General features: G+C 38.9%; 1 protein-coding gene across 1 annotated transcript in view; it reads right to left on the bottom strand.

Moving 5' to 3' along the window:
- Positions 1–22165, bottom strand: part of NELL1 (neural EGFL like 1) — a 964969-nt gene that overhangs the window by 210744 nt on the left and 732060 nt on the right. The window contains exon 14 of the mRNA XM_055416043.2: positions 2933–3028. Within this exon, the coding sequence (XP_055272018.2) occupies positions 2933–3028 (96 nt within the window). The remainder of the gene's footprint in view (positions 1–2932; positions 3029–22165) is intronic.

Genomic DNA, 22165 nt, shown 5'->3' with positions numbered 1-22165 from the left:
ACCAATACTCTTCCTAGTTCTCCACTCATCTCTCTCTGTTTACATCTCCATGTTAGATGGTGAAGCCAAGTCAAGGCCAGGTGCACAGAGAAGGTTCATAGGGTAGGAGAGAGGAGGGAACATAGTACGTTGTCCAGAAACCAAGGCAGGTGAAATGTATGCTTATCTGGAGTGGGGTGATGAAAAGTTTAAATTTACTAAAATTTTATCAATATAAAATAAATGCAGAGTTGTTCATCTCTGTGTTATACATCAAACATGAGTGTGATTTTCAACTTTATTACATTTCAGATACACATTTTATGATTTAGTTGAACACACTTGAATTCTGAAAGGCTATCACAAACAATGAATAAAGCCAATAACAAGAGGCAAGGGCAAAGGAAATATTTTAAAAACCAAACATAAGTAGATTCTGAGTAGCTCAAATGGGACCATTTAATTAGCCATAAAATTAAAATCAAATAAAACATTTAGTATAATCATGCCATAAAGACAGTCACAGTGCATTCACATTTCTCCTTTGCACCTTGGGTCTCACAGTATCTAGCATCACTATTCAAAGGCAAGTGGAATTATTTAATGTTTACTGCTAACAGTGAGCATGACAAAATAATTCCAACAAGATACGACACAGTTTTTAGAGTCCCATAATTCACATAGATCCCTTGCACATAATTGATTGGAAAAGTATGTACTTTATCCAAAAAATCTTCTGGAATTAGAATATTGGTCAATATGGTGGTGCTACAGATGGAAGTTAATATCACATACAGAGAAACCTTATTCTATGTTTTTTTCTTTACTGCAACTGTATACATTTTCAAGAGTAAGTAATTCTCAATCTCTAATATTCATCTAGGAACCTATGACCTGCCAATGTCTGTCTGTTTTTTGCCTCTGGTCTTGATTTTCTCCTTTACCTTGATATTTTTGGTTCCACATTATGGACCAGAATGTAAGTACTGATTCAATCAGCCACTTACTGAGGAGAGAAAAGTACAGAGGTCAAATCAGCAAGCCATGAGAAACCATAATTAATTCTTCCTGGGCCGACACTGACTCAAGCTCTGGTCGAAGATCAATGCTCTCCTCCAATTCTTTATGAAGTAAAAAGAAGAATAACTTCGCAGTGGATTCTCTGGTTAAATATCACCATGACAATATAATAATGACTGGTTTATAACAAGCAACCCGAGCTGCTTGGTGAAAGTGTAAATTCATGGACCCTCCCCCACATATTCACCAGGAACCCAGATTTTATAGGAAATTCATGCATTATCCCTTTGGAACACATGCAAGGATTTATAATGTAGTTTGTGGAAGACAAGTTGAGTTTTATTCTCAATTCTAATACTGACTCCATAGAATTGCAGAAGTTACTAAATCTACCCAAGCTTTCATCTGCCATCTACGTAGTGGACATAATAATGTCAATCTCTTTTGTTTGTTCTTAATACTAAAATACTCCCTTTAAAAGACATAATGCATAATTAGTACATGATAAATGGTACATCATTAGTAATATTAAAATCCATCATCAACAACATTATATCATCATCACCATTCTGTCTCCATTAATTCCTATATTCTATAATAATTTAAGAAACGCATAGCAGTTTTAGAGCAAATAATGAGGAACTTTTACTTTAGTGGCTTTTTTTTTTTTTATTTTAGAGAACCTAATTAAAATCTGATGTACTACAGTAAGGGCCTGTGGGCTAAGCTACTTTGCTTTTGACAAGAATCCTTCAGTTCCACATGGCAATTTCTTCTGCTCAGAGGCAGAACTTGGCTCTTATATATGTCTTTTTTAAAAGACACATCAAGTAACTTTTATTTAATAAGTATGATCTAATTTGTTGATAATTGTCACAAAACATGGGAACAACGATACACATTGTTGATTTCCTTGTTGGATAATCTATGTAGTTAAATTCTGACTCTTTTTAAAAGGATCAGGCTAGAAATATACAGGCAGTACAATGTAATGTATCAAACAAGTTGGGGGATAATAGACATGCTAATTTAAAAAATTAGTATATAAATTCAGAAATGTTTAACATGAAGGAAAGGAAGCAAGAGCTTTGCATAGATCTTTGGCATTAGATGAAAACATACTGCCCTCATCTAATAATAGGTATGATGACTACAGCATTATATTTCTGTTTTTCTAAGCTGTACTATGAGAAGTGTCCAGTTGAGTGTGATATTTCTGACCTAGAAAAACATACTACAGTGATTTTAGCCTAATGAAACTCATGGGGAAATAAACTGAAATATTCACTTTTACAAGGCATAAATAAACCTCTTGTTTGCACTGGTACAGTGGCATTGAATACCAATTTCATTTACACACAGGAGGACTTCTTCAATTGATAAAAGAACTGGATTTCACCAAATACTGCCCAGGGTAAACACTACATTTATAGAAAGCTGCACATAATGGACTTTTATTAATAGTAACTGGCTTATAATATCAGGTCCATGAATGATAATGTTCTTAGTAAACCACTGTTAGAATAAAATCCCAAGCACACCAATTAACCTGCTGCTGGAGTTATTTAATGCACTATTATTCAAGGAGCATGTGGTTCGAATTTGCATTGTGTGGACACAGCAGATTGTTATAGCTCCAGTGGTTGCCTGTGTTGCTACCCAATAGATGATAACTGGGGCAGGTCAGTCCATCAGACTTTATCTCTAATTAGCACTAAAATGCATGCTGCAAATGGTAGCAGGGAAAAGATTTGACTTTGCTAAATTAGCCATGTTGGAGGGAGGACAGATGAGGTCCTGTTTTCAGAGGGAGAATGTCTAAGATGCAGTAATCAAAAGGTGCTCAAGCTTTGGGAGAACTGCATCCACCAACAAGATACAATGTATCAAGTCAATTCACAGTACTATAGTCCTAGAGGAAGAGCTTCCTTACCTTTCTCGCAGTGGCTTCCTGTGAATCCAGAAGGACAGACACATTTGTTAGGAGCCATGCATGTTCCACCATATCTGCAGCCCTCTTCGCAGAATGCTGTCACACACACACACAGAAAAAAAAAAAAACAAACAGATTTCTCTTAGATAAAACAGCAATAAGGAAATTCATGGTAAATAGCAGGGGTACTGGAGAAGGCAATGGCAAGCCACTCCAGTACTCTTGCCTAGAAAATCCCATGGATGGAGGAGCCCGGTAGACTGCAATCCGTGGGGTCGCTAAGGGTCGGACATGACTGAGCGACTTCACTTTCACTTTCACACATTGGAGAAGGAAATGGCAACCCACTCCAGTGTTCTTGCCTGGAGAATCCCAGGGAAGGGGGAGCCTGGTGGGCTTCCATCTGTGGGGTCACACAAGAGTCGGACACGACTGAAGTGACTTAGCAGTAGCAGCAGCAGGGGTACTGAAACAATTCTTTGCTACCCAGGGAATACATATCATTGGTGACACATTTAAAAGTTGCAGTATACAAAAACAAATAAATATAATAATACCTATTTTACTTTTACATGCAATCCAATGAAATAATGGATGCAAAGTACTTGATGCTAAACAGGAGCTCGTATGAAGAACTATTATGATTGCTATTAATATTACTATTGATATACTTGAAATCAAAGAATAAATGGAAGAACTAGAAAAATAGAGTTGGGATAAAGATGAAGGCATTTAAAATACTATTTTATAGATACATTTTACTATGCATTTTTATTACAATAAAACATTTTTACATTGTTAAACTATTTTCAGTAGTCAATACAACTTCTAAAAACATAATAAAGTTAACTAATTGCTTAATTTTGAATATTTAAGATGTTTCCAACATTTCTATAATAAAAACAATGTCCTGTCCTTATAGAAAAAAAAATGCTTAACATGTTTTGAATTATTCATTTAGGGAAAATGCCTCATTGGAAACATGTTATTTATTTTTCTTTTGTAATTGGCTTTATTTTTTAATTTATATATTTTAATTGGAGGCTAATTAGTTTACATTATTGTATTCATTTTGCCATACATTGACATGAATCTGCCCCGGGTGTACATGTGTTCCCCTCTTGAACATGCTATTTAAAGATGGGTGGACATCACTAAGCTTTTTGATAGAACTGTGAAGTCATCCTAACCCTATCTCAGAACTACCCTGGCAACCTTCCCAGACCAGATTGCACACTAGCAGAGCATAGCCCCATGCACCTCTCCTCTGAGGTATTAAATAAAAATTTCCTTTATGAATAATTTGTTATCATCTCCTCTTCCATGAATTAGACTGCAAGACCCATCACAGCAAGTACTATTACTTGATTACTTCTGCTCTATATGGTACCACAGTCTCAGAATCTGAGCATACAGTAGATGCTCAAAAAGTACTTGCTGAATGAATTAGCCTACATCCTGCAGGTTGTTCTGACAGAAAAATTCCAGTCCTAACAATTGTGCAATACTTCCACCCAAACACCTTACTGTAAAACCTTGCTGGATAACCAATAATTTCATGTTCTAAATGTACACAGTTTCTCTTTAATGAAGACAACCGCAACTTGTTAACACAGAATTTCTTTTATTTACATGAGAGTTCGGTGAGCAAATGTGTTTTTTTTTTTTAATTTTTAATTGCTATTAAAAAATGTCACCCTGGAAAAAGCCTCATGGTTATATTTTGCCATCATCACATAAATAACATGAATCTAATTTTTAAAAGCCCTATCATGTCTTTAGATCATTGAATGTTAGTTCAACTACATAGAACTTCTCACAATATTGTCATTTTCCACATCATTTAAAGTCCCTTGGATGATTTAACATTCTGCAGCTTAGTAACTAATTGTGAGCTCCTTTGCTTCTGCCAGAGGACGTAGAGTGTGTAACTTGGTGTTCAAATCCCATTTCCTATTTCCTCCATCTCAGCACCCTGTGACTAAGAAAACACTGGTTTAGGCAATATCTGCCTTAAGTATTTTCATAAGAAACCAAAAAATACATCAATATATATACAAATGAATAAAATCTCTCATTCCCCAAATCACACTTGTGGGATCTGGTGACAAACATTTCAAGTAAGATACTGAGAGTAGTGCTCTGCTTCAAAGTTAATAACAGAACAGGAAAAAAAATTTACAAGCTAAAAATTACAGAAACCTGGTTAAGAAAAGCTTCAAGTGGCACCCAAAGGAGGCCGGGGCTTGAAGCAGGAAGGTAAGATTGGGTTTCTTCGTGGCACAAAGAGCACTTGATGCAGATCTGTTTATACATATGTGCATGCACACATGCACACACACACACAGAAGCAGACCTGGTTAGGAGACTTGCTTCTGTTTTATAATATGTGTGTGCTTTTGATTTACTCATCTCCTAAACAGAAATGATATTAGGAGCTTCTATAAAGAAACCGTGATATGTTTGTGATGTCCTAAAAATGTACAAATATAATAAACAGGGTGCTGTGAGGATGAAATGAGTCAATATTTGTAAGGGACTTAATGTTTGGCAAGCAGGGTTATGTATTCTGTTGAATAAAACCAACTGCTAGTGATACTGTTAGGACTGTAAATATGGACCAGGAACAAAGGTCCTAATACCCAGAAAATATAAACCCAACCTACAAGATGTTCAGCTTCACCAAATGGGTTTTAGGCTTTCCTTGTTCTTTGTCGTGGGGTCGCAAAGAGTCGGACACGAAGGAGCGACTGAACTGAACTGAAGATGGACAAAGGAGCCTGGTGGGCTGCAGTCCATGGGGTCGCTAAGAGTCAGATGACTGAGCGACTTCACTTTCACTTTTTACTCTCATGCATTGGAGAAGAAAATGGCAACCCACTCCAGTGTTCTTGCTTGGAAAACCTCAGGAACGGGGGAGCCTGGTGGGCTGCCGTCTCAGGTCACACAGAGTCGGACACGACTGAAGTGACTTTGCAGCAGCAGTAAGAGTAGTAGCAGGCCTTATCATGGAAACATCAGATTGTTGTTGATCAGTCACTAAGCTTTGTCTGACTCTTTCCAATCCCATGGACTGCAGGACGCCAGGCTTCCTTGTCCTTCACTGTCTCCGGAGTTTGCTCAAATTCACGTCCACGATTGAGTCAGTGATGCTGTCTAACAATCTCATCATCTGCCAGTTTCTCCTTTTGCCCTCAGTCTTTCCCAGTATCACAGTTTTTTCCAAAGAGTTGGTTCTTCACATCAGGTGACCAAATTATTGGATCTTCAGTTTTAGCATAAGTCCTTCCAATGAATATTCAGGGTTGATTTCCTTCAGGATTGACTGGTTTGTTCTCCTTGCTGTCCAAGTGATTCTAAACAGTCTTCTCCAGCAACACAACTAAAAACATCAATTCTCTGGCATTCAGCCTTCCTTATGGTACAGCTCGCACATCCATACTGGACTAATGGAAAACCATAGCTTTGACTATATGGACCTTTGTTGTCAAAGTGATGTCTTTGCTTTTTAATTTGCTGTCTAGGTTTATCATAGCTTTCCTTCCAAGGAGCAAGCGTCTCTTAATTTCATGGCTGCAGTCACCATTCACAGTGATTTTGGAGCCCAAGAAAATAAAATCTGTCACTGCTTCCACGTTTTCCCCTATTTGCCATTAACTGACAGGACTGGATGTCATGATATTAGTTTTTTGAATGTTGAAGTTTTAAGCCAGCTTTTTCACTCTCCTCTTTCACCAACAAGTGGCTCTTTAGCTCTTCTTCACTTTCTGCCACTAGAGTGGTATCATATGCATCATATAGGTGTTATTATTTATATTATATGTTAACATATTTGAAATGAGTATGTTATATGTTAACGTACTTATGCTATTATTATCCAAATAAAAATGGTGAAATGGGGGGCTCTGACACAAAGTCCCCCTGTAAGGCTGCACAGGTAATAAGCTGCAGAGCCAGGGTTCAAAGTCTTCTTTGCCTTCAAAGTCTTACCCCTTTTGTATAAGTCAGCATGCAGATTTACCTGCAAACTGGTATTCACATTGGCAGGTATATTTCTTTTTTGAGTAGTTCCTTAAAAGCTAAGGGAACTGACTACAAATAGGAATTAAAAAATATGTCCAAATTGCACAGGGTACATTGAAGAAGGGGGTGTAGGGAACTGTGCCAGTTCATGAATCTATTACCTAAACTCCATTTTTGGTCACATTTCACCCTGTTGCACATATTATTATTATTGGAAATTATCTGGAATAGAGAAGAAATTCTTTGTCTCCTTGAACTTCAGGTAATATGCAAAAAATATCAAAAAACACAAAAGAAAATAAAAAAGTAGTATGTCATCCAAAGCTTAAGCAACTCTGGGGAAATCCAGATCAGTGCAAATATTCTTTGAATATCTCATAGCACATCAGAACACACTATTGTACCCTAAAGATTATGCATAGATTAGTTATATTTGGTTAAACCCTTTGTGATCAACTATGAATCTAGCATTTATTCTGGTACTCAGAGGACCTACAGTTTGCGTAGTATCATTCAGATGCTGGCCTAACCAACACAAGAACCCAGGTCATCTACCACACATCTTTCTAGCTTATAAGAAGACAGAATGGAAGAAACCACACAGTCCAAATCCTAGCTCTTATTTATCAGCTGTGTGACTTAAGCAAGTAATTTCATTCCTCTTGACCTGTTTTCTCAAGAGCAAAGGCCATGATGATAATAATGAAAACACCATGCTGTGCTGATTAAATTACACTACCAATGTACACTACCCAGCACAGGGCACTGCAAGTGGAATAAGCTTAAGGGCTGGATGTGACTATCTTAACTTACCACTAGGTCTTTGCTTTTCCAAATACCAATAAGATAATGCTCCAGTTTTTCATCTAGATTCTGGAGAGGAGCAGTGAAAAGATCCCTCTGCTATGGCCCTTACCCTTTAGTGGGAGGTCATTGTCATTTCTTCCTTGACTTGGTGACACCAGGAGTAATATGTGGTCTGCAATGGAACTTGGAATCATAGCTCCCTTGCAAACTCAGAAAAACTCGGGGATCATGGGTGTGTCACTCCTTTATTGACCACTTTTTACCTTCCAGAGGTTGACTTGTAGATGACAGATATTCAATGACATTACGAACTTGATTCTGTAGTTATACTGCCCTTTATTATTAATTTACTACCAGGGGAGATATTGGATCAGATCAATTATTAAATGATATGATTCAATTTTTGAAAGAACTCTTTCAATTCTGCAAGAAAATAAAATTTAAAATTAAGGGCGTTGAGGAGAGTGAAAAGGTTGGCTTGAAGCTCAACATTCAGAAAACAAAGATCATGGCATCTGGTCCCATCACTTCATGGGAAATAGATGGAAAAACAAAGGAAACAGTGTCAGACTTTATTTTTTTGGGCTCCAAAATCACTGCAGATGCTGATTGCAGCCATGAAATTAAAAGATGCTTACTCCTGGAAGGAAAGTTATGACCAACCTTGATAATATATTAAAAAGCAGAGACATCACTCTGCCAACAAAGGTCCGTCTAGTCAAGGCTCTGGTTTTTCCCGTGGTCATGTATGGATGTGAGAGTTGGACTGTGAAGAAAGCTGATCATCGAAGAATTGATGCTTTTGAACTGTGGTGTTGGAGAAGACTCTTGAGAGTCCCTTGTACCGCAAGGAGATCCAACCAGTCCATTCTAAGGGAGATCGATTCTGGGTTTTCATTGGAAAGACTGATGCTAAAGCTGAAACTGCAATACTTTGGCCACCTCATGCAACGAGTTGACTCACTGGAAAAGACTCTGATGCTGGGAAAGGTTGGGGGCGGGAGGAGAAGGGGACGACAGAGAATGAGATGGCTGGATGGCCTCACTGACTCTGTGGGCATGAGTTTGTGTGAACTCCGGGAGTTGGTGTTGGACAGGGAGGCCTGGCGTGCTGTGATTCACGGGGTCGCAGAGAGTCGGACACGACTGAGTGACTGAACTGAACTGAACCCACAGAAAGATTGCTTTTATGTTTAAAAAATTCTCAACATGTGAAACGAAACTTGGACTTTAAAAGAGGAACATAATGGAAGGTGGGTTTGCAGATACCAGGTTTTTGGATGCCCAGGATCGTCATCATGTGTTCAATATGACAAAAATAGTTTTATGTAAATAAAAATAATAGCCCTTCAAATTCTAAACACTTGGAATGATCCTATGACAGTGTAACTGGCACATGTTTAGTTGCTAGGGACACTCTGTATTCTGAAAAAATAAGGAAACATACAAGTTTCAACACCATCTGGCAGAAGTTAGCCCTTGTCCCTCCATCCTGGTTTCCTTGAAGCATCATCTTCTTTAAGCTCATTTCTGCCCTCTCTGTTCCTGCTTGGCTCATTCTGTCCCTGGGGAGGTAGAGAGATGTATTCCACTGGCAAATTAGGAAACTATATATATCAGGACGATGCTTCTAGAGTGGGAAAAACAGGAGGATAGGCTGAGAAAGACTGAATGACTAGGAATAAAAAACTGCTCCGTTTTTAGTTTTATTTTAGATGATGAGTTACAAGATGTCAATTTCATTACTGAAAATAATGATCAAGCTATCTAAATAAATAAAAGCTGGCCACCATGGACCAATGGTTGAAAGGTGTCATGGATCAAAGATTATAACTGATTATATGAACCTAAATTCCAAAGGTGGGGAGAAAATAAAATAACTGAGATCTGGTCATGCTCAGTAAAATTCCACACCTACCCAGCTTCTCTCTCCGGAGTGAGCTGCCTTCAGTTCAGTTCAATCAATTAGTAGTGTCCAACTCTGACCCCATGGACTACAGCACATCAGGCCTCTGTGTCCATCAACTCCTGGAGTTTACTCAGACTTGTGTCCATCAAGTCAGTGATGCCATCCAACCATCTCATCCTCTGTTATCTGCTTCTCCTCCCACCTTCAATCCTTCCAAGCATCAGTGTCTTTTCAAATGAATCAGTTCTTCACATCAGGTGACCAAAGTACTGGAGCTTGAGCTTCAGCATCAGTCCTTCCAATGAATATTCAGGACTGATTTCCTTTATGATGGACTGGTTGAATCTCCTTGAAGTTCAAGGGACTCTCAAGAGTCTTCACCACAGTTCAAAAGCATCAATTCTTTGGTGCTCAGCTTTCTTTATAGTCCAACTTTCACATCAATACATGACTACTAAAAAAACCATAGCTTTCACTAGATGGATATTAGTTGGCAAAGGAATATCTCTCCTTTTTAATAAACTGTTTAGGTTGGTCATAGCTTTTTTTCCAAGGAGCAAGTGTCTTTTAATTTCATGGCTGCAGTCACCATCTGCAGTGAGTTTGGACCCCCCAAAAATAAAGTCTGTCACTGATTTCACTGTTTCCTGATCTATTTGCCATGAAGTGATGAGACCAGATGGTGTGATATTAGTTTTCTGAATGTTGAGCTTTAAGCCAACTTTTTCACTTTCTTCTTTCACTTTCATCAAGAGGTTCTTTAGTTCTTCTTCACTTTCTGCCATAAGGGTGGTATCATCTGCATATCTGAGGTTATTGATATTTCTCCTGGCAATCTTGATTCCAGCTTGTGCTTCCTCCAGCCTGGCATTTTGCAACATGTATTCTGCATTTAAGTTAAATAAGCAGGGTGACAATATGTGGCCTTGACATACTCCTCTCCCAATTTGGAACCAGTCTGTTTTTCCATGTCCATTTCTAACTGTTGCTTCTTGACTTGCATACAGATTTCTAAGGAGGCACGTCAGGTGGTCTGGTATTCCTATCTCTTGAGGAATTTTCCAGTTTATTGTGATCCACACAATCAAAGACTTTGGCATAGATAATAAAGCAGAAGTAGATATCTTTCTGGAACTCTCTTGCTTTTTCGATGATCCAGCAGATGTTGGCAATTTGATCTCTGGTTCCTCTGCCTTTTCTAAGTCCAGCTTGAACATCTGGAATTTCACAGTTCACAAACTGTTGAAGCCTCGCTTGGAGAGCTTTGAGCATTACGTTACTAGTATGTGAGATGAGTGCAATTGTGCGGTAGTTTGAGCATTCTTTGGCATTGCCTTTCTTTGGGATTGGAATGAAAACTGACCTTTTCCAGTCCTGTGGCCACTGCTGAGTTTTCCAAATTTGCTGGCATATTGAGTGCAGCACTTTCATAGCATCATCTTTTAGGATTTGAAATAGTTCAACTGGAATTCCATCACCTCCACTAGCTTTGTTGCAGTGATACTTCCTAAGCAACTTGACTTCGCATTCTAGGATGTCTGGCTGTAGGTAAGTGATCACACCATTGTGATTATCTAGGTTGAAGATTTTTTTGTACAGTTCTTCTGTGTATCCTTGCCACTTCTTCTTAATATCTTCTGCTTCTGTTACATCCATACCATTTCTGTCCTTTCAGTTCAGTTCAGTCGCTCAGTCGTGTCCGACTCTCCGCGACCCCATGAATCACAGCACGCCAGGCCTCCCCAATTGCATGAAATATTCCTCTGGTATCTCTAGTTTTTTAAGAGATCTCTAGTCTTTCCCATTCTATTGTCTTCCTCTATTTCTTTGCATTGATCACTGAGGAAGACTTTCTTCTCTCTCCTTGCTATTCTTTGGAACTCTGTATTCAAATGCATTCCTTTTCTCCTTTGCCTTTTGCTTCCCTCTTTTCATAGCTATTTGTAAGGGCTCCTCAGCCAACCATTTTCCCTTTTTGCATTTCTTTTCTTGGGGATGATCTTGATCACTGCTTCATGTACAATGTCACGAACCTCCGTCCATAGTTCATCAGGCACTCTGTCCATCAGATCTAATCCCTTCAATCTATTTGTCACTTCCATTGTATAGTCATAAGGGATTTGATTTAGTTCATACCTGAAGGGTCTAGTGGTTTTCCCTACTTTCTTCAATTTAAGTCTGAATTTGGCAATAAGGAGTTCATGATCTGAGACACAGTCAGCTCCCGGTCTTGTTTTTGCTGACTGTATAGAGCTTTTCCATCTTTGGTTGCAAAGAATATAATCAAGCTGATTTCGGTGTTGACCATCTGGTGATGTCCACGTGTAGAGTCTTCTCGTGCTGTTGGAAGAGGGTGTTTGCTATAACCAGTGCATTCTCTTAGCAAAACTCTATTAGCCTTTGCCCTGCTTCATTCTGTACTCCAATGCCAAATTTGCCCATTACTCCAGGTATTTCTTGACTTTCTACTTTTGCATTCCAGTCCCCTATAATGAAAAGGACATCTTTTGGGGGTGTTAGTTCTAGAAGGTCTTGAGGTCTTCATAGAACCATTCAACTTCAGCTTCTTCAGCGTTACTGGTTGGGGTATAGACTTGGACTACTGTGATATTGAATGGTTTTCCTTGGAAACAAACAGAGATCATTCTGTTGTTTTTGAGATTGCATCCAAGTACTGCATGTGGACCCTTTTGTTGACTGTGATGGCTACTCCATTTCTTCTAAGGGATTCCTCCCACAGTAGTAGATATAATGGTCATCTGAGTTAAATTCACCCATTCCAGTCCATTTTAGTTTGCTGATTCCCAGAATGCTGATGTTCACTCTTGCCATATCCTTTTTGGCCACTTCCAATTTGCCTTGATTCATGGATCTAAGAGTCCAGGTTCCTGTGCAATATTGCTCTTTACAGAATCAGACATTGCTTCCATCACCAGTCACATCCACAACTGGGTGTTGGTTTTGTTTTGGCTTCATCTCTTCATTCTTTCTGGAGTTAGTTCTCCACTGATCTCCAGTAGCATATTGGGCACCTACTGACCTGGGGAGTTCATCTTTCAGTGTCCTATATTTTTGCCTTTTCATATTGTTCATGGGGTTCTCAAGGCAAGAATACTGAAGTGGTTTTCCAGTCCCTTCTCCAGTGGACCATGTTTTGTCTGAACTCTCCACCATGATCCATCCATTTTGGGTGACCCTACATGGCATGGCTCATAGTTTCACTGAGTTAGACAAGTTTGTGGTCCATGTGATCAGATTGGTTAGTTTTCCATGGTTGTTTTCAGCTCCCTTTAAGTGGTATCAATTTTCCTTTCCTCCCTGATGATGACTTTCTCCCTCGGATTTGGTGGGTAAGTTGATTGTATTTTGTGTTTATTCTTAGGAAATCAGTCTGATTCACAGATATAAACTCAAGTTCTCTAATCCAGCTCTGTCAATAACAATGGTCAGGTTATCCCCACACCCATGTCTGTTTTTGGTTTATTCATCACCTTTTTCAGAATACAGTATTTGTCAAAGTCCTCCTCAAACATTTTGGTAGTCCTAGATGGTGGGTGGGGCAAGCATGTGACTGGTGTTTGGTGCGCAGAGGACAGAGATATTCCTAAACATCCTACAACGCACAGGATGGCCTCAGATAACAACATACTGTTTGACCCAAAATAGCAATAGTGTTATGATTGAGAAAGTCTGCTCCAACTTTACAACATTAAGTCTATGGGGTACCTCCAGGAGCAAAATTAGGTTATTCTAATCCCCTTTTGCATCTTCCCAAATATCTCCCACCCAAAACTATAAAATATAGAGAAAAGGTAAGAGTGAAAATCATCCAAACAGCTATTCTGATACATAAGACCAAACATCCAAAGGTCTACAGTTCTCACTTTTCATGTCATTCCAATTTCAACCACAGAACTAAATGCATTTCATAATTTAATTACTGCCCAGAAATCACCTTCACTCCTAATACTTACTATCTGTTTTTGTATTTGGGGTTCTGATAGCCTTTTCCACTCTTCAAAAGTACTACTAATAAAGACAACAACAGTGATGGTAAACTGCACCTATTAAGTGGCTAGCAGATGTAATATTTCATTTCATCTTTATAGCAATGTTGTGCATTCACTACGTATTCTTCCTTTTCAGATGAGAAAGCGAGCTTAGAGAGGTTATCAAAGGTTGCTGCAGTACTAAGTGGCAACCTGGGTTTCAGGCCCAGACTCCTGATCCCATCAACTAAGCAATCTCCATTTACAGCCTGGCCACCTGCCATGTGCAGACAAAATTCTGAGTGCCGAGATGTCTAAAAGTACCCATGAAAATTGTCCCCATCCCCCAAAAGCTCACAATAGGTTAGCAGAGACTGGCATATATAAAACCAGGTACATTAAAATGTGATCCATGCCACTGCAGCAGTATGAATACAGTGCTGAGAGAACATGGAGGGGAATGTGATTAATTGTGCCTGGTGAACCTGCGCAAAGCTTTGCAATGGAGCTGGCATTTGAGTTGGGCCTGGAATAAGGAGTAGAATTGTTGCCAGATTGGGAAGCACAGGAAAAGAGACAGTTCAGGTCAAAGTTTTGTCCTGCAGAAAGGCACCAAAGAGATGAAGAAAATGAGCAGGTGTTGATAACTCACATCAAAGTTAGAGATGAAACATTAGAACAGAATACAGTAAGCCAGGTGGGGAACCAGGAGCATCTCTATGAGCATTACCTGTAGATCACTCTCTCCGTCATCCCACCTCCCATCCAATTTCTGGATTTGTTAGTTATCTTAAGGCACAAAAGTGTCCTGCCTCAATATCTGTATATACACTTTTCCATTCTTCTATTATTCTAGTTAGCTGGTTCAAAACAGTGTCTTGCTGATCATTCTGAGTACACTAAATAGTTAAGAAAATAAACTTTATATTAAAAACCCCTTCCATGCACACACAGATGGCCAGAAACATAAAATTTACTCTTAGCATGTGTAATCCATTCTAATATTTTTTATCGTATTGCCTTGCATTGTACTCTACTGCATTGCCTTTATATATGGTATTGAATTCTGTTGTATATAATTTATAAATGCAGCTATGATCCAATGACTTGCTTTCAGCCCACTAAACCTGCAGTTTAAACCATGCACTTGTTTTATACACACTTGGTAATACCTGTATTTTCTTTGGTCCATAGCATTTTATAATAGGATAGGGGCATAGAGTCACTTTAGATTAATTGTGAAATGTTCAAATGGAGATGCTGGTCTTAGCTGAGGACAGACTGTAAAGATAAGAAAATATCTGTAAGTGTTACTTTCTATAGATGCAGTTACAACTGAGATCGTATGGCATGCGAAGTTGAAATATTTGCTCTCTAGGCCTTTACAAACAATCTGTTACAGAAGATGAACTACATGGGAGTGGTATATATTGAAAGGAGAGACAATACACCCTTGAATTTAGGGGGTACTATATATATATGCTTCTATAACTAGACTATGAGATTCAAAAGGATCATGGTCACAATTTTTGCGACTCTGACTTCCTCTATATCATCCTGAACTCTGGTGACACCTGAACCTATATTTGTTGGTAAAGTAAATTAACTACTCAGGGGCAATTACAATATTTGAGTAGACAGTCTTGTGTATAAAATAACTATATCATGAAATTTGAGATAACCATGTGATCAAGTCAGATCTTTACAGCTTTAAAAGTTTATCAAGTATCTACTATGTGCTTGACACCAGATACTCTGAAAAAAGATATGGCCCCTGTTTTTTTTCAGGATCTGAGAATCTAATACAGTGGTTCTCTCTGAGGGCAATTTCCCCCCAGGGGACATTTGGAAATGTCTGGAGACATTGTTAGTTGTTACAACTGGAAAAATGTTACTGGTGGGTAGAAATCAGGGTTACTGTGGAAGATCTTACATGAACCAGACAGTCTCACAACAAAGAATCATCCAGCCCAAAATGTCAATGTGACGAGAGTTGAGAGAAAACAGTCTCTTAATTTAGTAATTAATAAACACTTATTGAGTATATTCTGTACCAAGGATTATTCTGAGAATCAGGGCTCAAACAGACATAAAAACATTTCAACATACAGTTTATATTCTAGGAGGAAGATACAGGAATAACAAAATAAACATGTCAGTGACATTGCAAGTTAGATGATGACAAGCACAGCAAAAAATAGAGCAGAGTAGGAGAATGGGAAGCGTGCCAGTGGGGAAGGTTGTAGAAGAACAGGGTTATCACGGAAGGCACTGAGACTGTAGCATTTGAGAAAAGACCCAAAGAGGAGAAAGAGTGAGCCCTGTAGTAATCAAGCAGAAGAGTGATCCAGGCAGAGGATACGACGAGTGCAGAGCCCTAAGGAGCAGACTGCAGATTTCATAAAGCTTTACAAATACACAAAGCCAAAAGGAGGTAGAAGAAAGGAAAGGATTGTTTCTGCCTGGAAGGTCAAGAATGACTCCACAGAACAAATGCCTCCACTGAATCAGTAAAATAAATAATAAGCAAACAGGCAGACTGGGGCCAAGGGTGTTAGTGTCAGTGGGAGGAACAGCATCTGCAGAGGTTTAGAGGCATGGAGCATGACAAGGTAGAAAGGAGGCTTCAGTTGCCTGGAAAAGGGGCTGAGAGGAAGGAGGAGAAGAGAGAGGCTTAGCTGGGACTTCATGAAGGCAGGATTTGGTCCACTTCATAGGTGGGCCGTTTCTTCTCCGCCTGTTTCACCAGATACCCACTGGTCTTATGGATGCTTTAGGACTGTCCATATTACGTTATTTTTCCATAACTCAATTTCATTCAGAGTAAGAGTGATTTTTTTTCTTAGGAAGACAGAATCAAATGTTTAATACAAATTCATTTTTGGATTTTGAAATCACTGAAATGTAGAACTGGAGAATCATATAAAAGGAAAAGCAATTCAACAGGAAATTACTGAGAACTTGGGGATGGGGGACATTAAATCCTGACTGTGTGCACCGGCTGGGGGCAGGTGGGGGTGTCAATCACCGACATATCACCCAGAGAACCAGGGTGCCTCAGCAAGTCTTCAGTAGCACCTATGGCTCAGTGAGGTGTCAAGAGCATTACTGAAAAGAGAGACCTAGGTTCCAGTTATGGCTCCAGCTCTTATCAGCTGGGTGATTTTTTTTCCTCTGGCTTTATTGATATATAACTTACATAAGTTCCAAATGTACACGCTGTTTTGATATATTTATATATTGCACAATGATTACCATGACTGTTTTAAGAAAACTCTTTCATCTCCTTGAGCAAACTTACTTCTTTCTGTTTTTATTTTTAAAGAAATATACTTGATTTACAATGTTGTGTTAATTTTAGTTGCATAGCAAAGTGATTTAGATATATATATATATATACACACATGTAATAATATATGAATATATATACATAAATCTCTTTTTCAGATTTTTCCCCTAATAGGTTATTACAAAATATCGAGTGTAGTTCCCTGTGATTTACAGTATATACTGCTTACCTATTTCTTATATAGTAATATGTATATGTTAAACCCAAACCCCTAATTTATCCCTTCCTCACTTTCCCCTTTGGTAACCATAAATTTGCTTTCTGTGTCTCTGGGTCTATTTTTGTTTTGTACTACAATAAATAAATAAATATGCAAACTTCTTACTCATATAATTAGGTCATAAAGAAAACCTACATCATATTGTTACCACCAGGCTTAAATAAGATAGTACAGGTGCAAAAATAAACTCAAAATGGATTAAAGATCTAAATATAAGACTAGAAACTATAAAACTCCTAGAGGAAAACATAGGCAAAAAAACCTCTGACATAAATCACAGCAAGATCCTCTATGAGCCACCTCCCAGAGTAATGGAAATAAAAGCAAAAATAAACAAATGGGACCTAATTAAACTTAAAAGCTCTTGCACAACAAAGGAAACTATAAGCAAGGTGAAAAAACAGCTTTCAGAATGGGAGAAAATAATAGCAAATGAAGCAACCGAAAAAGAATTAATCTCAAAAATATACAAGCAGCTCGTCCAGCTCAATACCAGAAAAACAAAGACCGAAACAAAAAATGGGCCAAAGAACAGACATTTCTCCAAAGAAGACATACAGATGGCTAAGAAATACATGAAAAGATGCTCAACATCACTCATTATCAGAGAAATGCAAATCAAAACCACAATGAGGTACCATCGCACACCAGTCAGAATGGCTGCTATCAAAAAATCTACAAACAATAAATGCTGGAGAGGGTGTGGAGAAAAGGAACCCTCTTACGCAGTTGGTGGGAATGCAAACTAGTACAGCCACTGTGGAGAACAGTGTGAAGACTCCTTAAAAAATTGGAAATAGAACTGCCATACGACCCAGCAATCCCAGTGCTGGGCATACACACCAAGGAAACTAGAATTGAGAGAGACACGTGTACCCCAGTGTTCATCACAGCACTGTTTACAATAGCCAGGACATGGAAGCAACCTAGATGTCCATTGGCAAATGGATAAGAAAGCTGTGGTACATATACACAATGGAATATTACTCAGCTATTAAAAAGAACACATTTGAATCAATTCTAATGAGGTAGATGAAACTGTAGCCTATTATACAGAGTGAAGTAAGTCAGAAAGAAAAACACCAATAAAGTATATTAACACATATTTATGGAATTTAGAAAGATGGTAATGATGACCCTATACACAAGACAGCAAGAGAGACACAGATGTATAGAACAGTCTTTTGGACTCTGTGGGAGAAGGCGAGGGTGGGATGGTTTGGGAGAATAGCATTGAAACACGTATATTACCATGTGAAATAGATCGCCAGTCCAGGTTCGAAGCATGAGACAGGGCACTCAGGGCTGGTGCACTGGAACAACCCTGAGGGATGGGATGGGGAGGGAGGTAAGAGGGGTTTCAGGATGGGGAACACATGTACACCCATGGCTGATTCATGTCAATGTATGGCAAAAGCCATCACAATATTGTAATTAGCCTCCAATAAAAATTAATTAATTTTAAAAGAAGATAGTGACGTACGTGGCATAATGTCCACATGTCCTAAGTGCTCAATAAATGTTAAACTGGTCAGTCTTTTTCTCTCTAGGTTAATTAATATAATACAGCATTCTTTTTCAAATATCAAAACTCTTTGCAGATTACTTCCCTGGTGGCTCAGATGGTAAAATAATCTGTCTGCAATCCAAGAGACCTGGTTTCGATCCTTCGGTCAGGAAGATCCTCTGGAGAAGGGAATAGCTACTGGCTTTAGTATTCTTGCCTGGAGAATACTAAACAGAGAAACTACTAGAAATAACTAGAAACATGAACAGAGGAGCCTGGCAGACTACAGTCCATGGGGTCACCAAGTGTCAGACAGGACTGAGTAACTAACACACTTTCCCTAAGTTGGGCACAAGTCAATGGCAGAGTCAGTATGAGAGCTTTTTGAGTCTTGGAGTCTACCTAGTGCTAATCGCTCAGTCATGTCCAACTCTGTGACCCCATGGACTGTAGCCTGCCAAGCTCCTCTATCTATGAGGACTCTCCAGGATAGAATACTGGAGTGGGTTGCCATGTTGGAATCCATAGCAACAACAAAATGATGAGGGACATTAAAGACCTAAGAAAAGTAATAGAATGAGAGAAAGTGTTCAAATTTCCAAAGGCAAAATTCAGGAAGTTAGTTCAGGACTCCCTACAAATGTAAAAGCTAAACCAGTTTTCAAATTTCATCTTTGTAACAAAAACTCTGAAAGCAATTCAGAATTTGGCAGTGTGTTTACAGGAGCAGAAAGAAATGGAAGCCTGCGAGTGCTAGCTGTGAAAGGCAATCGAGAAGAAAGCCCAGGGCGAGAGAGTCAGAAGGGTCCTTGTAGCACTGCTATACTGAAGCCCAACACACCTATTACCCCTGGAGCTCATGGTCTAGAGTCTCTTAAGAAATAAATTCCAGTTAGCTCTCCCAGGGAACAACATTCTGTGATTTTGTATAACTGCATGGAATTAGATGCTAAATCTTCAGTGAGATATGGGTCCCAGCTGCAGTGACAGCAGCTGGTTAACTCGGGTGGACACAAGCTCTCGAGAAAGCTCTTCCATTTCCCATCTTGGAACCTGAACAATTTCTCAGATTTGTGAAGAGTTGTATGCAAAGTGCTTTCCAAGAATCCTGAATGGTGATTTGTAATGGTATCCTCATCTGTAAATGGGAAACTGAGAGGAAAGAGACAGATAACTTGCTCCAGAGAAACTTAAGCAGGGATGAAGAATTCCAGGTTCTGTGATTCTAACACAGCATCACGTACCTGAGAAGTGATATTAGTGTCACTCAGTGGGAGAAAACTAGTTTGGGGATTCAGAAGTCGAGGGGAGGAGAGAAGGTAGAAATACGAGAAGAAGGAAGGATAAAAGCTAAAAAGAATAGAGGAATGAAAAAGAATTACCTTAGCAATCAGACCCTGCAGTGAACACTGTTCTCCCCATCCCCACTCTTCGATACCTAACCCAGACAGACACCTGGGTAATCAGATAAGACGCTTTTGGAAATGGGCCCATGGGTACCCAGTTCACATCTGCCAGTTTCTAGCTGTATAATTTGGGGCTAATCATGAAATATCTATCAAATTTGTCTTCCTCATGACAAAATGGAAAGAAAAATAGAAATCTTTTTACATGGTTGTTACGAGGAATAAAAGTCAAATACTCAGTTTCAGGTACTCAAAATATTTTAATTATTGACATGATTATTATTATTAGTTACATACTTACAAAGACAGTGGGGAAATCCATTTGAGGACAAATACACTGATGTGGGGAACCAAGGGTAAATGACACCCCCTGACTCACAGGGCTATCTGGCCACAATTGTGTTTCATTGAAAATGTACTATTTTTCATTCCAGGCTTGAAGGTCTCAACCAATGAATCCAGAGTTAGAGTTATTAATAATCACATTGCAGAATGCAAAGGAATTCCAAAGAGTGCTGCTTATTGGAGGATTTAAAACATATATTTGACCTTTCCTTGACTGCCTTCAAAGTCAAAATCCAAGGTTCTCTTAAGTGAGCTTGTCTGATTAATGGCTGCTTTCATGTTCATACACGCCCGCCAGGTCTCCAGCCTCCACCACCGCCTGGTTATCTGTCTTTCTAGATGTTTAGCTATATCTCATCTACAATACGAGCTTGCCCTCATTCTTGAGCCAATGTTATTTTTGAAATATTTAGGCTCAAATCCCTCAGAATATATTTATAATTTATAGGCAGAATGGTACAGGTAAAAAGAACACAGTCCCTAGAACCAGAGAAACCTGGATTAAATCACTAGCTGTGTGACCTTCAGCCAAATTACTAACCTTCTCTGAGCCTGTGTGTGCCCACCTGTGAAATGAAGACATAAATACCTCTTCTTCAAGTCTGTGTCAGATAACTGACAGGATATACATGAAGGTAAGTGGTGCACAGCCTGATACATTGCCTTCCTCTCCAGATTTGTCCCTTGCCACTTTTACCAACTGCCTTACCCCACACCAGGCACAGTTCCCCACACATGCTGAGCTTGGTTTTGTAGCCATCTGGTTAGCCCATATGACGCTGGTCATAAAGGGATTAAGCAAGAAGCTTTGGCTACTATTTCCTGAGGGTGTTATAAAGGAGTTTTCGTGATGTCCAACTTTCTGCCCAGCTCAGGAGTTGCTCTAAGCTCAGACTCTTAGCTGGAAGGGAATCCACTTATCCTGAGAACTTTTAAACATCTCCCCCATACCCACAGTGTGCAGAAACTATTCAATTTGAACAGTGCACTATGATCCCAGAAAGGAAATGGCAGGTAAAGAGAACCCAGGTGAGAGGGACAGAAAGACAAGACAGGGCATCTGACACTCAGCCTGCATTTGCAAAGTTCACAGCAGAGAAGCAGAGCCTCCCTGAGAAGCCATTTGATAACATGTGGGCCTCAAGGACCAAATTCTTTCCTTGCATAAGAGTAAGAAGTAAAATGGGAGCTCAGGTTAAAAAAGAAAAAAAAAGTACTTGGCACAAAATCCCATGAGAGATAAGAACACCACTGAACCAGGCCGAGAATGGATCAGATATATTATTAAAACCACATCAATTGAGGATCACCTCCAACTGTTTGTTTGCTGATTTGTTTTCTCAGTGAGAAGGAAGGTGGAATGAATATCAGAACCCACTGCAAGCCTTAGTCATCTCTTTTCTATAATTTCATACTTGAAAGTTATTAAAGCATGGACTCTGAAATTCTCAAACATTTTTATTTCCTTTATAAAGTTCACAGTAAAAAGAAAATCTAATAATTGGTGATACAAGCATTCAAAAACTAGCAACTGAAATCTTACTGTGCACCAAGTGATCTGGTAGGCAGTTAACATATAAACAGTGATTAGAGCAGATAATGTCTCTGATTTTATTATGCTTATCTCTTCAGAGTCCATTGGACTGCAAGAAGATCAAAATAGTTCATCCTAAAGAAA

This window comes from Moschus berezovskii, chromosome 25, assembly GCF_049115385.1.
Source record: "Moschus berezovskii isolate FMDL1 chromosome 25, NW_MosBer_1.0, whole genome shotgun sequence".
Lineage (NCBI taxonomy): Eukaryota > Metazoa > Chordata > Mammalia > Artiodactyla > Moschidae > Moschus > Moschus berezovskii.
Note: the sequence above shows the minus strand (reverse complement) of the source record. Positions and strands in the feature narration are given on the sequence as shown.